The sequence below is a fragment of the Ooceraea biroi genome, chromosome 12 (genome assembly GCF_003672135.1).
Source record: "Ooceraea biroi isolate clonal line C1 chromosome 12, Obir_v5.4, whole genome shotgun sequence".
Lineage (NCBI taxonomy): Eukaryota > Metazoa > Arthropoda > Insecta > Hymenoptera > Formicidae > Ooceraea > Ooceraea biroi.
The window spans coordinates 35,862-52,928 of NC_039517.1; the positions used below are offsets into that span (position 1 = coordinate 35,862).

General features: G+C 40.3%; 1 protein-coding gene across 4 annotated transcripts; it reads right to left on the reverse strand.

Moving 5' to 3' along the window:
• Window positions 1–133: 133 nt before the first annotated feature.
• On the reverse strand, window positions 134–16,766 carry LOC105286108 (protein tyrosine phosphatase type IVA 1). Of its 4 annotated transcripts, none has more exons than XM_011350770.3 (6): window positions 16,606–16,766; window positions 5,023–5,400; window positions 4,370–4,889; window positions 4,008–4,139; window positions 3,763–3,929; window positions 134–3,691 (listed from the first exon to the last, which is right to left on the reverse strand). In XM_011350770.3, exons 3-6 carry the CDS (start codon window positions 4,484–4,486, stop codon window positions 3,580–3,582), a joined length of 528 nt encoding a protein of 175 aa, XP_011349072.1. In that variant the 5' UTR covers window positions 4,487–4,889; window positions 5,023–5,400; window positions 16,606–16,766; the 3' UTR covers window positions 134–3,579. The 4 variants fall into 4 exon arrangements, with proteins under 4 accessions (XP_011349072.1, XP_011349075.1, XP_011349074.1 ...); XM_011350773.3 differs by lacking the exon at window positions 16,606–16,766 and adding an exon at window positions 15,455–15,717; XM_011350772.3 differs by lacking the exon at window positions 16,606–16,766 and adding an exon at window positions 8,494–9,000.
• Between the last annotated feature and the right edge of the window lie 301 nt (window positions 16,767–17,067).

Consider the following 17,067-nt stretch of genomic DNA (forward strand, 5'->3'; position numbering starts at 1 on the left):
AGTATCAAGTAATTTTCTTTTTTAAAAAAGACTAAAACGTCAAATAGGCCGAGGAAAGTTATATTTTAGTACTGTCGTCAACGGCGAACGTATAAATATATCGTAAAAGAGATGTTTGAGAAGCACACGTATATACATATAGCATTCCTCTGGAATAAAGGTAGAAACTTTATTTTTACAATACACATCAAAGTATAAAGAATCATTATATAAAACATCGTTTTTCCTTTTTTTCACAAAACAACTTTCATTTTTTTTTATTTCATCATTAATGTGTTACAGCCTAGCCTTTACTTTTTCCTTCTTAATTTAGTCAAAAGCAATAAAAAGAACGGATTGAAAATTATATTTAGAAATTAAATAATTGGTTTAAATTGCGCTAACTCTCGTCACTTTTATTTGTTGCTTGAAACTTGCAGAAAGTATTTGTTTTCTTTATTTTATTATCCGTCGGTTTAAAATAGAGAATTTTTTTCTTTGCTCTATCTAAATTGTTTCTTGTTCTTTGAATATTCACATTAGACATGTAATCAAACGCAACAAGTTTTCATCGATACAAAAGACCATTGTATTATTTGGATTCACATTAAATAGCACTATTAAAAAATTTACTTTAACTACAATTGCATTTGTGTTATTTATAGCAATTCGATTCATTTCTTCGAGAAGTAAACTATATTCCACATTTCAGCTGTTACATTACACAGCTTTTACATTATTGCACTGCGGAATAATTTTCGCAAACATTAACCTGTGCTTAAACAGATCAATCTTTTCTTTTTCAAATAAAACTGCGGATCGTGCATAATGGAAAACTATTAGTGTTACGGTTAGCATCACAGTTTCAACAATCCCGATTTTCCGCCTCCTTCTATCCTACTTTTCAGTCTATGTTTCTTTTTTCATGCACATAAGAAAAATTGTATCACAGATATATATATATATATATATATATATATATATATATATAAAAAAGACATTTCTTGTGTTGTTCAACAATTATTCTCTTTGAAGAAGTGAATCGATATGCAGAAAAGTAATGATTAAATAATGAAAATTATCCTGGTAACTCTTTTTCAAAGATGCACTTATCATTCGTCACGAATACCTTCCTGATGTGTGTGTCTCTCGAAAGAAAAACGAAAAGACATGTCCGATTTCTACTATTGCAATTGAACTAGGATTAAACAATAGAAACGATAACGTACTTTTGCGTCTAAGATTGAATTGTTGTTGTTTTTACGAATATCCCTCGTTCCATCCTCTGGTAAAAAATATTGCAGTTTTCGATATTAGAAAAAAGAAGAGATGTACCAGATTGTGATTTCAATCCGAGTCTGCGATCACGTGGTGAATGTACCTGAAATAACGCGTGAAGAAAAATGATAAACACCTCGTCATCGCGTTTGTCGCGCGATCGATTAGCAGATCGATCGTACATATTCGTATCGATGCTCTCGTATCATGCTGCGTGTTGTCGTTATGGAATAAAAGGGGATTAACAAGCGCGCGATTAACAAGCACATGATATATCGCGTGTAATAATAATTATTGTCGCGTTCGAGTGATACGACAATTGCGCGATTGAAACTCGATTAAACTCGGGCTCGATTGACCGTTCGTAACGGAGTTTGTTTATACAACAATTGCTGCTTGCGATCGAGCGGGACGGTGAAGAAAGCGGAAAGACAGCGGTCACGAGTATGAAACAACGTACATTCACGTGAAATCAGCAGACACGCCGTGAAATATTCTAAGTATTAATATTCGTTATTATTTTACGAGTGGATTCTTTTCGCTTTATATCCTTTGAACACAGTTTAGTGTGGCGTACAGCATCACTGACAATTTTACCAAAATAGAAGACGACAATGCGCGACACTTTATGCAAAAAGAGATGCTCGTGTATTAGATTGAAAAATCTATTTTCTTCACTAAAGTTGGATATGCAAAGGATTTTGGTGAAATTGTCCTTGAGCTACAATAAACGTGATATACAGCTCTGGAGTGACTTTACTTTGCGTTTAGTTTCCCGTCAGTAGTTATCCGTCATTCGCAAGTTTACGCAGATTTCATGTTCAATAAGAGTTAACAACATCCATCGGCGGTTCGGCATGCCATTGGAAATGCAACGCAATATATTTTACTTGTTTTCTCTCTTGTAAAGTTGTACCTTTACAGGTTTAATTCTTCACAATCTCGATCTTTCAACGATTCTTAAATGCTTTGCACGCTTCACACGTGAAATTTCTGGCAAATTATGCGATCCATCCTATTGTTCCTTCCTAACGACGCTTTATTAGCTAAAATTAATCTTAATATTGTACATAATATTCTATAATGACGACGAAAACTAAATTGCCACTCAATTGTTCGCGATTGTGATATTTGTTAGCATACAGTGTACTCCGTTATTATATAAAAGTGATCATTTTTTATCACGATGTATCATATATATCCTGCAGATAACCGACCTCGAGCACCACTTGAAATTTCACGCTTCTTGCGAACCGTTACTAATACATTATATCAAAATGGACAATCCGTTTGACAGAAATACACGCACACTATCTCCTTCTTATTCCATAGACGCGACGTGTGACGTGAAAAGATGCATACAAAACTTGTCTAAAGAGTGGTACGTTTATTATTTAAGGCAGACGGCTTCAATATATTGTTTGTTTTTTTTTATTTCTTTTATTTTAAAGAAAGAAACGTCAGATTAGATGCATGTTAATTTTGAATATTTTTCTTCGTACGTTTACATATTTTTGTGAAGCGGTGTACTTTGTTGCAATTTATTGTTCCCTTAATATCTCAAAGTATAATTTGCCATTGTACAACGCCACTTTGGTAATTTCCAAATTATCTATTAAAAATCCAAAAGTTCTAAGAATACTTGCACATATATATATATATATATATATATATTTTTTCCCTATACATTTGTCGCAAACGCAATTATCCACACGAGTCGATAACAAATCGATAATGTACTGCGCGTGTGTATATTCGATTAATTATAATTACAATTTTCTCTTACGATTCTTGGATCGAATTAAACATGTCATGTTCAATTTTCATTTTCAATTGCGATTGTTTAAAAACCAGTTTTGTCTCTGGTATCGAGATAAAATAATACATTAGACGATGTGTACGAGTATAAAGCTCGTGTCATGATTATAAATGAGTAAGGCTGAATGGCAATTGTATATAGCCGATTGCTAAGTGTTTTAAAAATAGCTCTTTTATCTCATTTCGGAAGTCTTGGCTTTCCTTTTATTACGATATCAATATTGATAAAGTATCAAAATAAGTACAAGAATTTCATAAAACACAAAAGAAACGAGAGCAATTTGAAGCGCTCGGTCTCGCTAATGTCTTGTTGAGAATAGATAATGTTTCAAAGTTGATCGATATTTATCACTGTTGCATTTCCATTGATAGGCCATTCATTACAGATTACAATGTGTCGTCAGGCGGCAGGCGCAGAAACCTATACTTATACCGATCGGTGTGAATTAGTGTGATTTTTTTCCATCTTGACTTCTTTTTATTTCCTTTTCGAAAAAATTCAATCTATTGAACGCAACAAGAATTCTTTTGTCCATTCTTGAGCTTTAATCGAGACTTTGGACGATATTTTTCGAGAAAAGTTAACTGCTTTGCGTTAATGGCGCCTCGTCTTTTCCTAAAATGGAAAGAGAGTTAATTTGACAAGTTGCATAAATCGACGATTACATGAGATAGGACATAACTTACTCTCTGATAAGAGCGACGGCGTCTTCGAACTTGAGTCCGAGCTCGATGAGGGCTATCGCGACCAAGACTGGCGCTCGACCGAGTCCCGCAACGCAATGCACCGCTACGCACGCATCGGGCGATTCTCGGAAACGATTTTTCAGTAACTCGAACCACTCGTCCACCACCTTAAAATTAAGAAATAATGAAGAACAACATGTTTCTTCGAAAGTAGTATTGTGCGTGCGTGTGAGATCGGGATTTACCTCGTTTGGTGGAAATGTACCGTCATCGAAAACCAAATCTATCACATTAATTCCCTCGGATTTGAGTTCCTCAACCTTGTATGTTGGTTCGCAGACTCTTACCACCTCCTTGACATTATGCTTCTTCAGTTCCTGTTGAGAGAAGAAACGATTTTATTCAACATTGCCGGTATTGGTATTTTTTTCATACTGATAGAAGATGGGACTTGATTTCTTTATGAAAATCAAATAAAAGATCTCGTTGTCACACATGCGATATCATCGGTAATGTGATAAAATACGACGTAAAATAGTAGGAAACATGTTAATTACACTAATTGAATGTTTTCGAATAAAGAGAGAGAGAACTAGAGAATACTAACTTGAATAAAGGTATGGATGGTTTGATCATTGGGCCGATCGGTAATAAGGAACTTCATTTTTTTATACTCAATCTCGGCAGGCGCCGGTCTGATATCCTTCACCCTCATGTTGCTCATCTCCTCCTGAACCTCACAGAGATGGATCAGATATATACCTCTATCCTCTTCTGGTGTTTTTAACTCTTGGTAGATAAATCCTGCAATCTCTCTTGTCTCTCAGAGTCTTCTACGTCGTGCGTGCCACACTATACGAAGCGACAAAGGCTGGATTCGACAACTTAGCCCATTAAATGTCAGTCTTATAAGATCATCTCTCATTTAACTAATATAGAATATATCTTATTTTTTTTACAGAGGACAGAACCGCGGGTTTACACATGGAGACCTTGGGGGAAGGGTTTATCGGAGTGCGAACTTCGCCGAAAGAATTAAGGGCTACGTTACATTAGGCGGCGTTGATATGCGCTTTTTTATGCTCTTCCCACTTGTGAGACCTTTCAATTACGATTCGGAAGATTACCTGAAAACAGTATCATCACAAATTACGACATGTTATGTAATACATATCGTACCTATCATATAAAACTCGTGCGTGATGATATATAAAGGAAAGGGGAGATTCCATTTCTTCGTCAAAGTCAAGGCGCGCTCACCTATTTGGCACTGGGTGCTCCCGTGTGACAGGTGCGCTCAGTAACTACACGCTTGCATCTACTAATGTAAATTAATAATTGTTTCTAGTAAAAATTCTCCTATGTCTTGACTAGTTAATGATCTTTTCTTCTCCGTTTTCGGCTCCTCCCGTTGATGCGATTTCTTCACTCTCTCCAGAGTTGTCTTCCTTTTCCTTTTTTTTCCACTCTCCGAGATGTTTTCACTCTTCTTTTTCTGAGCCTCGCTCCCACCTAAACCTATATCCGCTGTGATCGTCGCACGAGTATGGGCGTGTCTCTCTATTTGTGTTGAGCCTGGCAGTATTCTGCGCTATCCAACTGAAACTCCATGTATGTGAGGATGCACTCACCAGGAAACTGCAACAGAGCAATGCGAGAGGCATTATATCACTCTGAGCATGAAGCGTTTCTCGCTTACGCAATGCCGAATCATTATCATAAAACTACATGCCACGCTATTTTCATCGCGTTCGACACGTGACAATATAGACAACACATAACGAACTTTCAATAGTCACGATCCAGCCAAGTCGCGCGCGCGCGCGCGCGCGTCAAAGTACCAATTCTCGAGCATGCCCTACGCCTACGTAATACGTATCTCGTCTTTTGAGCAAGTATTCTCTATTTAGAATGTATACTTTCTTTCCTCCCTTTTCATTTTTTCCCTTTTTTGCGATGCAACGCGCAATCTATTTCATGTATATGTATACACACACGAAAATCTTTTCGCATTAATTATGCTATTATACATGCGCCGCTGCACATACGTAACTATTCAAAATTATTTGTTAAATTTTTCAAATTTTGAAAAGTGTGTAGGAAAGATGGTTTTTAACTCGTGTATCTATTCTTTCTAGATACGTGGCTATGTCGTCAAGACCGAAAATAGTCGATCAGTCGACTGAGCCAGGTGACCCGACCCCTCTCGATCGCTAAGAAATTGGCTGACCTTGACGGCGAATGGAGGTCGTGCGAAAAGACTGTCGTTAGACACAAAAGAGATCTTGAGGCGCGAAAAGTGAAGCCTCGACATCAGCCTAGAAACCTGCTACTTGGGGGCGTCGCGTCGTCAAACATGTGCAAACTTATTGTTAGAAATAATGTTAGATTCATTAAACGGAAAAACTCGATTGCACCATGCGTCAAAATTTATGTTACATCCAAAAATCTTGCAAAAATTCCTATTAATAGTAATAATATAATAATAAATTATTATTAAAATATAAAATCTAGAATTTTAGTATAGCAGTTCGAGTTATGAAAATCATTAATGTATTATTCTCTACATTATTACTCAAAAAAATGTAATTTAACAATTTCCAAGTTTCATGAAAACTGACATAAATAATACCTTCAAATAAATAAAATTTACTTGCGCTGTATTCGAGATATGGCACGTTGAAATTTTGGTGCCAAATTTAGCATCTTATATTATCCAATAGTTGTTTTTTTCGTCGATAAACCTATCGCATCAAGAATTAATTTTTTCTTAAATTTTATTTTATCGCCCGAATAAAAAAAAGCAAAGTGCAAAAAGTACTAGTAAAGAAAACATTGCGATAGACAATATAATACAATAGAAAGGAAGCATAACGAGGACTTGGATCGCGAACGAAAGCGCAAGTCTGTGCTCGCTCGTACTCGTTCACGTACGTGAATAGAAGAGGAAGAAATACCGCGCGGTGTGTGGGAGAGATATCATTGATGGAATTTTTCTCCAAATCAGATTCATGCGACGAATCGTCGTCGCGTGCTTTCAGAAACGGTACACAATCGTCAGTTAGTCACTATCGTGTGTACACGCGACATCGCTGCGAGAAACGGCAAATCAGTCGATCGATTCGCCCGCCCGTCCGCGTGGTACAGCGATGCACCAATCGTTCCGCACGAATTAATTGTATGTAATTGTATGTTCAGTAAAACGCATTTAGGACAGCATCTAGGAAGTGAGATTACGTGAAAAACTATGTAATGTTAATGCCGTTTTTTTTCTTACGCAAAAGTAAGCCGAATTACTTCCGGTGACGATCCGGTGGCCGCCTTGATTTCAACACTGCAATGAAACACAATCAGAAGCAAATCGGAACAATGAATTTCACGCGCACAGGCATAGCAGCGTTTCGTTTCTTTTGCGCGAGATCAAATTCGTACTAACGGCGACGAACGTTCGGAACGTTCACTGCGCTCGCGTTCTGCATCCATCATCGGTCTGACTGGACTGTCACAAGACTGATGCGTGGGTACCACCGTGCGGTAAACAGAATTCTATTTGCGTTCGCAGTTGTACGTCGCGGATGCTTGCGAACCGGTCGCGGACCGATGCGACGCAACGTGCACGAGACGAAAATCATTTGCGTCGTCCATCAACGGAACGTAACGCGAGAATTCCTGCGGCGAGGATAAACGCGTCTGCGTTTTTTTTTTCCTAAAAAAAAGTCTATTCTCCTACATATATATTGTAATACATATTCGTTATTAAAAACACTAAAAAAACGGGACGAATATATATTACTTACTACCGATACTTTGTTCCTTATATTATTAAAAATGTAAAAATAAAGAATAATAAATAATAAAAGAAATATTTGAAATAAAATTTTCGTAGATAATTCGTGTTCAATAAAAGATACATTAAGATGACAAAATCTGACATTTTTGCAATTTTCTTAGAAACTGCGCATCGATAGTTTGTAATTCAAAATAATTCAGTCTGTTTGTCGCGCTGCCACGGTTTGTACGACAACAGAGTTTTGTACGATGATCCATAAATACATGAGAGAACCCAAGAGCACGTTGGACGAGCACTCGTGCACAATGAACCAATCCATTAACAACATTCTTATAATGCAATTGTAAAACCATTAATGGATTAAATAAGAAACACGCTTGTGCCATGCATGAGAAGCGAGGAGAAATCGCGGGTCAAGATGTCAGGACGAGTATATCCGGCTCGACGACGCGAGGATTCGTCTGCCCGCACTGAGCACGGCTATCGTGAGAGAATTTCGAGAGTAAATCAGCCGAATATAAAGTTACGACAATAGAATAGCAACTGTGTAGTAGTAATAATAATAATAAACAAATAAATAAAAATGATAATTATTTAACACTTGGAAAAATAGTTGATATAAAATGCACAAGCGACGAGAGTGCTTGGGCGGAATGAGCAATTTTCGTTGATATTACTGGTTTACTGGCGAATTAATAACTTGATATTAAGAAAAAATATTTTCACTACGTAATGCGCGAAATTTTCGATGCTCGTAATTTCGGAGTTGAAAAATGTCGCAACCAACGATGCTTTAACTCCTTATTTTGTTGTAACTCTGTTGTAACGATGATGTTCGTATCAAAGTTTTGTTCGTTCGCAAACATCCAACTACTTCATCCGACGTTTCCGTATTACATTTGCCAGAGGCTCAACGGCGAATGAGCGATGCACTTTGTTACCTCACGGTCATCCAACGAGAAATCCGCGCAAGTCCAACGTTACAAAAGTGTCCTATCGATGCGAGTAAAATCTGATGATCATGAAACGACAGTGCCGCCGCATCGCATATGGTCACGTGGTCGGAATCGGCAGCAACGTCACGAAAAATCACTGCACCACTACTACCATCGCGCGCACAGTCGTCACCAACGAGTCACATTTTAGTGTCGCGCGAGCGAGCAATGCTTTTGCACGATGTCAGGAAATTTGTTACTCATTTAGGATGCAACATTCATTTAAAACGCCGTGTCATCGTGCCTTCCTTATGCTAATGTTCGTCCGCGACGCGTATCGATCTCGATTGATTTGGCAACCGACAAATTTACATCCACTGTCGAACTCCGAGAGATCTCGTTTGCGATTCACGTCTGCAAAGATCGTCGAGATCGACCGTGAGAACGGATGAAACGGCACGTATCAGTGAATTAATCGCAAGCCGAGAACGCGAATGTGAGGCCGATCCAATCCGATGTCACGTGGTGGTAGTCGAATCTGGGCCAGCTTCGTGGCGCGGCGATTAAAATAGCATCGGCGCCAAGAAACGCGGCCTCCACGCCGCGCTTTTCCCTCGCCACCGCGATGAGAGCAGGAGAGCGCCAAGCGCAGCGCACTTTACGTCGTTCACGTATCTCGCGCAGCCACGTTCAGCCGACGAGCCGACGAGCCGACGAGCCGACGAGCCGACGAGCCGACGAGCCGACGAGCCGACGAGCCGACGAGCCGACGAGCCGACGAGCCGACGAGCCGACGAGCCGACGAGCCGACGAGCCGACGAGCCGACGAGCCGACGAGCCGACGAGCCGACGAGCCGACGAGCCGACGAGCCGACTTCGCCCCGTCGCGTCGCGTCGGCGTCGCCCGTAATTCGCCCGTGTAATCGTGTCCGGGAACAGACGGTCGCGATGGTTTTTCGATGTAATAATTTCCACGAGATATCGCACACTATTGACAAACTGTAATTTATGTTATTAAATAAGTGCATTTTAAGAAATTCGCATTCGTGAAATGTATCAAGATATAGTGCTTCACGAGTTGTATCAAGTGCATGTGCGAACGATGCATGGATGCAAGTCGAGAGTGAATATTCAGTTTGCTAATTGTTCGTCGATTATATGCATTTGTTACAACGTAAATATTATATGTATATGCGATAAATATTATATATGCACTTATTATAAAAAATAAAAACTGCGTGCAAAAGATTTATGAGAATGTCACGTCCATCTTCTCTTTCTCAAGAGTTCTCTATTATTTAGGAATAGAATTCCAACGGTTAACGGTTAACGTTACAATTGATAAATGTTTCCTGCGAAATCTTACTGTTCGTATCCCGTAAAGAGCAAAATAGTCGAGTTGCTAGCTTTAATGAAAGATTAATTGACAACTATTTCGATACGTTTGATCGTTATCGCTTTATCGAATCGTTCGTTTCCCCCAATATAAAAGAGGGAGCGATAAATCCTCGATCGACTGAAATAACACGACTTTTGCAACATTACGCCGTATGTTAATTAATAGTCAAGAAAAATTATGCAATTAATCTAGGTTTACTACAACTATCTTGTAATATTGATAAATTACAATAAGAAAATATAGCAAAATAGCTTGTAAGATAAATAAAAGTAGGATAAATTTTCAAGATCAATTTCTGACTGATCCAACACATTCAACAAAAATTCTCTTATAAACGCGATCACGAGTGCAGGGGGGAATGATCTACGATTATAAAATGTTATAAAAGTTACACGCTCTTGCATAGGATTGCGCAAGGTTGCGTGGTGGATCACTCGTAGTCGCGCATCGGCATGCGCGGGCTGCTCTCGCCTTGATCTTTCTCGCGTAATCTTCAACAGAAATCAGACATCGGAAATTTCGAATAATTCGAATATCCTGCGCATATTATCCGTACCGCAATTACTCTTTAGCAGATAAAACATGAAAATGGAACTGAACGATTGGCGGTAGCTGCAATCGATTTTCACGATCGTACCGCGTCTTCGCGGCGGCGGCGGCGGCGGCGGCGGCGGCGGCGGCGCAAAATCAAATCACCCGACATTGACGTTGACTCTTAGTTGACAACTGGACAGTTGTCAGTTACGAAATCATTTCGAATCACATCGCGACACGCACAGTGCACAATTTTATTCCTTCAACGTGGCTTTATCAATTCGTTCATGCGAATTGTCGATGTAACTAGATTCGCTTCGCGGAATCGCGCGCGACGTGTTCGCTCGACAAAATTACCGCGACACGTGTCAGCCGTCATCAATATCATGGACCTTCTATACACATCGAGATAGCGATTTTCGTTCCCTCCGATATCGCTTAAAACAACGTGTCCTTCGGACACGGAAACTTGCTTTTCTCGGAAGCACAACGGAACGGAAGCCATTAGATACACGAGTAGTTCTCGTTGAACGTACATATAATACGGATCATAATAATTATGATACGGGTATGACTGTTTCTTCAATTTAAAGTTGCTAGAATGTGCAGGATCAGGAGAATCAGTACAATTACGACTTATTTAATTAATTAACTAACATTCCATTAACTGTAACATATATATGTTTTTTGTGTTTCTGCATCTGCATCTGTTGACGCATGCTTTTTTTCCCATGTACTGTACATTGTTGTAAAACTTGTTCTTTTTGATGCGACATTTATGCGACATGGCGTCATCAATTCGTTAAGCATAGGATTTTTCAATACTTTTTTTTCTGTCTTATAAAAGTTTGCAAGAACTAAATTTATTATATTAAGAATTCATTATTTTCTTTTCCGTTAATCGCTAGAAATTAAAATCAATTAACTTTGGTTTATTTTTAATTATATTTATTCGCGTGATTGCATGTACAATGGAGCATCGCTTTCGCGCCGAAACATATGGAAACATCACCACGAGGATGCAAGAGATCGTTCCTGTGGTAGGTATTTGGATTACAACCAAAGGAACGCTCGTGACTCGATATTAATGAAACAAAAGATGGCAGAGGATGATTACAGAATATTTTGCGAGCGAACAAGCGACGTCACCGACAATCAATACGGTGAGTAGTTATGACGTCGAAGGACGATGTCACCGTCGCTACGCGCGCAGGGAGATGTCGCACGATGACAATTTTTGTTAAATAATATAAAAATTGTAAACTGTGTTAAACTGTGTTTTTTTAATCAGATAAGCAGTTAAACGATTTCTTCGATATTTTAAAGAACGTCATCTTGTATCCTATTAAAAAAAGCTAACTTCAGCGCTTTAAAATGTTTAATCATTTTATCGGGATAATGGCTGTATAAATTTGAGTAATGAATTGCTACGCAAAGACTACCTAGTTCGTGTTGGAAAGTTCAAACGGTTTTCAGTCCTTACAATTTGTGAGAATTAAACTTGTCACGGGCAAAGGGGTAAAGGGGGAGAATCTACAAAAAAACTTTTGATTTAGACAAATCTGATTTCATTCGTAGTTTCGGTTATTTGTATACGACGATCATATGATCGGTCTTCGCTTTCGAAAACGCACTTTTATTTGCCGCGAGAAGTGCGACAAGCGGATAATGAGAGCGGTCGCGGCATGGAGCAGTGGTCTCAGGTACCCGTTAAAATCGATATTTCAAGTGGGTCAGTAGGTTACCAGGCGAAGGATGATAAGAAGTCACCTCGAGCCACGAGGATCGTCACCGTTAACGATAAGACATCCCGCTAAGTGAACGAATGTAACCAAGAATTTTTAGGACTTGATCATTTACTTTCAGGACAACTTCGGTTATTATATTTTTCTCTCACTATGTGTAAATAAGCCGAGTATAAATTAGGAGGATCATAAATGCAAAGTAAAAGCAAAACAAGAATGTTTAAAGAATGAGAAAAAGCGAGGAACAAGAAGCACTTCCCTCTTGGGAATTCCTCATAGGGCATCATTCTGAAAATCTCAGCTGGCCCTCGACTCTAAATTCGCATAGCTGTGGCTCTTTGGTTAAGTTAACATTCCGACATAAAAATTCCATAATTTTGATAAGAGTCCTAGATTTCGTTATTGTTTAAAAATAGAGTTTCACCAGATTAACGCTATAGCTACGCTTCGAAACTGGGGTGTCAAGTTCGCATTCAAAATAGTTTTGAATAGTATAGACACACTCTCTTTCTCTCTCACTCACTCTTTTGAAGTATTCTATAGTGTCGGATAAATAAAAAACATTTTTGGTAGCGGATAAAAAAAGATGAAAAGCTATACAATTTTTATATCGAGATGCTGACTTTACTCTTTCGTCGTGGGAAACGCACAAGTCTTGCTCGAGCGAGCAAGCCACGCGCTCAGAAACGTGATTCGCACTGATGATTCGTTCGCATGTTCGCGGAAACGCGAAGCGAGAGAGATCAGCGCGGCTGGCGCCGTCGACTAATTATGGTCTTGCAGCCAATCAGTTATGTTACACGAGACTGGCAATTTTTCTAATTCGCGATCTCTCGTGCGTTACCTCAAGTCTGTACGTACTTGAATCAAAACATATGTATCTTCTCTTCAGAAGAGTATATGTTTTGTCTTGTGTTAGAAGAGAAGCAACGGCACGGCGACGCACGCAATCTATGTGTCGCGTCGGTGTACGCGCATGGACACGATACGTAGCGTTCTCACTGCCACCCATGCTAGCGTATGCTACCAAAGTATGCTGCTTTCTGCTGCCACACGCGAGCAACTTAATCCAAGCGTGCACGCGGTAAGAAACTGTTCTTATCGTGACCGCCGCGTATCGAGAAGGAACACAATGTTACGTAAATTGACATGTAGTAATGTACGTTACAGCGTTCAGCGAGTATCCGTTTGCACTTTACGGATATGCATACGCGTTTCTCGCACTTTTGATCCCACTTTGGAACGTGAGATTCGCGAATTCGCGAATTCGCGAATTCGCACGATCATGGTAATAGGCTAATGCTGTATATTTCGCGCGGAGAAGTCGGTAAAAATGACATCAAATACTCTTCTCTTTTGCCATAAAGATTATTTTTTGCTTTCCGATCTATTCGTATGCGGCTGAACGTCTTTAGAACCTTGGAATATTTTTATCTCCCTTTTTCCGAGGTAACACCTATCTGTGCCAAGCAAGAGAAAATAATGTATCCTTAATCGCAAGATCCAGACAATTCTTATTGTTGGAATGGAAAATTGTCTACTTTCGCACTTTTTTTTCCAGAATTTTTCTTGGTAAATTTTAAGCAATGTCTTCGCGAATTGTATTGTGTTGCATTCGTGTATTTCAAGTTTTATACGCTTTTCTAATATATATTTTCTAATATGTATACGATGAGACACCCAGGAAAAAGAAACGCATGCAGGACGAAAGATATTACGCAGTTAATTTCATAGTTTGATACTCGCAATTATGCCACTCCTAGCTTCCTTCACTCGCCGATTGTTCACCGTTATGCAATTTACACATAACAGGAAACGAGATCTAACCTTACGCGTCATTACTACTTGCTACTATTGTTTTTTCAACGTGCACATTTTCAATTTCATTGACAAGAATTTTTCAAGATTGTCAGAATTTCCGAAGAATTTTGATAGAACCTGATAGAAGGGGCAATTTTCAACGCAGCGCGACGTCGGTTCTTTGCAATTAAGCAAAGACCCGTCACTGTCGCGGCTCTTGAACGCTGCCTTGGAGCAGGCATCGAATACTCAACGGACGAATCGCTCGATACGTGGATCGATAGTGGCGACAACGATCGTTTGACGTAAGCGCGTCATGACGTGACGTCGCGTTCTGTGACTTACCAGCGAATTTAATATGTGTTACACCGTTGAAACGTAATAGCACGCTCGCGCACGTGGTCGCCCGTCACACGTAAGACGAGATGACTGACAACGAGGGATAACGAAGCACTTTATTTGGAAAAGTCAGGTTCGCGCGAGGATTCTCCGAATTCACGTGCATCGTTTCGATATTTTCGCTGACGGAACTTACCGATATTAATATACATTATATATGGGAATGCATGAACACGACACGTCAAATCTTCAAAGATGATATTGAATGAGACGAGAAATTGTAAACGGTCTTTCAATAAATGGCAAAATTATTTTATATCGATTAAAACAATTGAAACAGTGGAAATAATGGAATTACGCGGTTAAAATAAGTAAATGCTTTTCAATATAAATAAACTGATTGATTTTTAGCAAATCGCCGTAACATTTGACAATGACTGCGATTCGTACCTCAAGTAACACAAGATGCGACACTAAAACGCGGCCAAAGTTTACGAAGGACGATAATCGGCTTCGCACGCACGCTTGTAGTTCTCTTATAAACGCCTTCCGGCGTTGGTAGGTTTCGGAACGCGCCGCGTCGCATCGTACCTTCGTCCGTCCGTCGGATGACGTCAACAAGTTTTTCCATTTTTCCAAGAAATCTAGTTGCCACTCGGGCTTAATCGAGCGAAAATGTAGCACGAGATCAAATTTACCGCGCAACGTAATAATATTCGATTCAGTTTTGAATTACGAGAGCGAGCAAATTATACTTGCTGTAATGCGAAAGGAACGTGCAACGACTCAACCGCTAACGAATGAAAATTTATTCATTTTTTATCGAAATTCCAATTTTCTCAATCTATCGAGAGCGGATTGTTAATTTAACAATCCTTCTTAACACTAGATTTACCGAGAGAGACAAAATAACTTGTTACAATGATTAGTCATTTTCATTAAATCTTATTTTCCAGTTTTTCCTTTACCTAACTTGTTCTTTTGAAAACCAAGTCATTTCGATCTCTCCGGTATGTATGAATGGAAATAGGTATGCAAATATGCAAATCTGTATGCGTAAACCTGTAGTTCTATGATTCCCAAATCCGTTAAATTGATTGTTAAATATCAACGTGCAACATCGAATATGAAATACTTGAGACTCGTTGACCTTGCAAATCATGGATTCTGAGTCTCCTCTCGAAGTAGGTTCCGATGCAAACTAAGCGGTATTACACTTGGCTGCGAGATATCGTTCCACTGTTGTTGAATCACGCGCCGCCGCCGCCGCCGCCGCCGCCGCACGCAACGCAATGGGCTCAACCTTGGTGATTCAAGCGAAGCGAGCCGAAAATTGAGATCCGGGAGTCGTCGCAAGTCAGTTCGCGGAACGTGATAAATGGATTGAATAACGTTGTGCTGCGTGCTCAAAATAACAATTTTGCCGCCGCGCCGCACTCACGTTGGTACACGTGAGAGTGCAAGTACTCCAGATGTATACACGTATATCATGTTATTTCACTCTGCTATTATATCCATGCACATTGGACGTCACGAAGGACTAGCACGCAGCCAAGGACAATCGACTCGCTACTGACCAACGTCATTATCGCGCTCCATCAGATGCTCCAGAGAAAGGAACTCGAGGTATCGAGATTCGTCGATTAACGGCTAAGTTCACATCATACACGTGTTTAGTATCGTACACGGACAGAGAGCACAACTCGAACGTTTCGCGTCTAGACGTGAAAAATCCGAGCTAATCATCACCGAGTCGCTCGCTTGGAACAACGCATAAAGTCGTTCCGATGCGCGGACATTGAAAAGATACTTTCTTCTCGTTCACCAAGTTGGGAAGGCTCTCGCGCAAAGCGCAATCGAGAATTACGAGGGTGCTTTTCGCGACATCGATTTGCAAGGTGCCATTGTCGCATCGAATCTGCTCCGAGAATTTAAAAGCGAGGAAATATCCAGCTCGTGACGACAGCGGCAACAGCAGTGGCGGTGGCGGTGATGGAGACGCTAGAGTTCGTCGGCCGCGCCGCGCCGCGCCGCGCCACGCCACGCCGCGCCACGCCACGCCACGCCACGCCACGCCACGCCACGCCGCGCACAACGAACGAGCAACCAAGCGAGCGAATAAACGAGTATAATCGACGAGCACCGTACCAATAATCGCAAACGGTGGACGAGCAACTGGTTTTTTCATTTGCACACACGCGCACACACTCCTAGCTTCCCCACGTTTTTAACCTCCGCCAGCACGCGCACAATCGTTCCATCACGTAATATACGTATGGAATTGTTGCTGAAAACACTCACCTGAATCGCCATACACATTGAATATGGAAGCTACGGTAGGGCGTTCGTTAGCGAAAACGCGACTCCGTAAGCGATAGGAAACACGCCGTACACTCGCCCACTCGACACGTCCACACGCCAAAGAAGCCCGTGAACAACTGACGTTAAGATGGACGAACGGAGACGGAGAGACGCCCGACCCGACGCCGCGCGCCGTTGGGAGCAGCATCGTAGGAGAAGAAGTGGGGGCAAGAATCCCGCGCATGTGCGAGCGTTAGCAGACGGCAGACGCTGTTGCGATCTTTCCGTCACTTTCAAGCGGTTATATTATTCATATTTTTCTCATTGATAGATTTCTGTTTATGATTGTCTATTATTAAACGGACAGACGCAGCAAATTGTTTTTCGGAGATTGACTTTTTACTCGCAGCGCTGCCGAGTGCGGACGCTTCAACTTTCTTACCTTTCTTATTAATACGATCC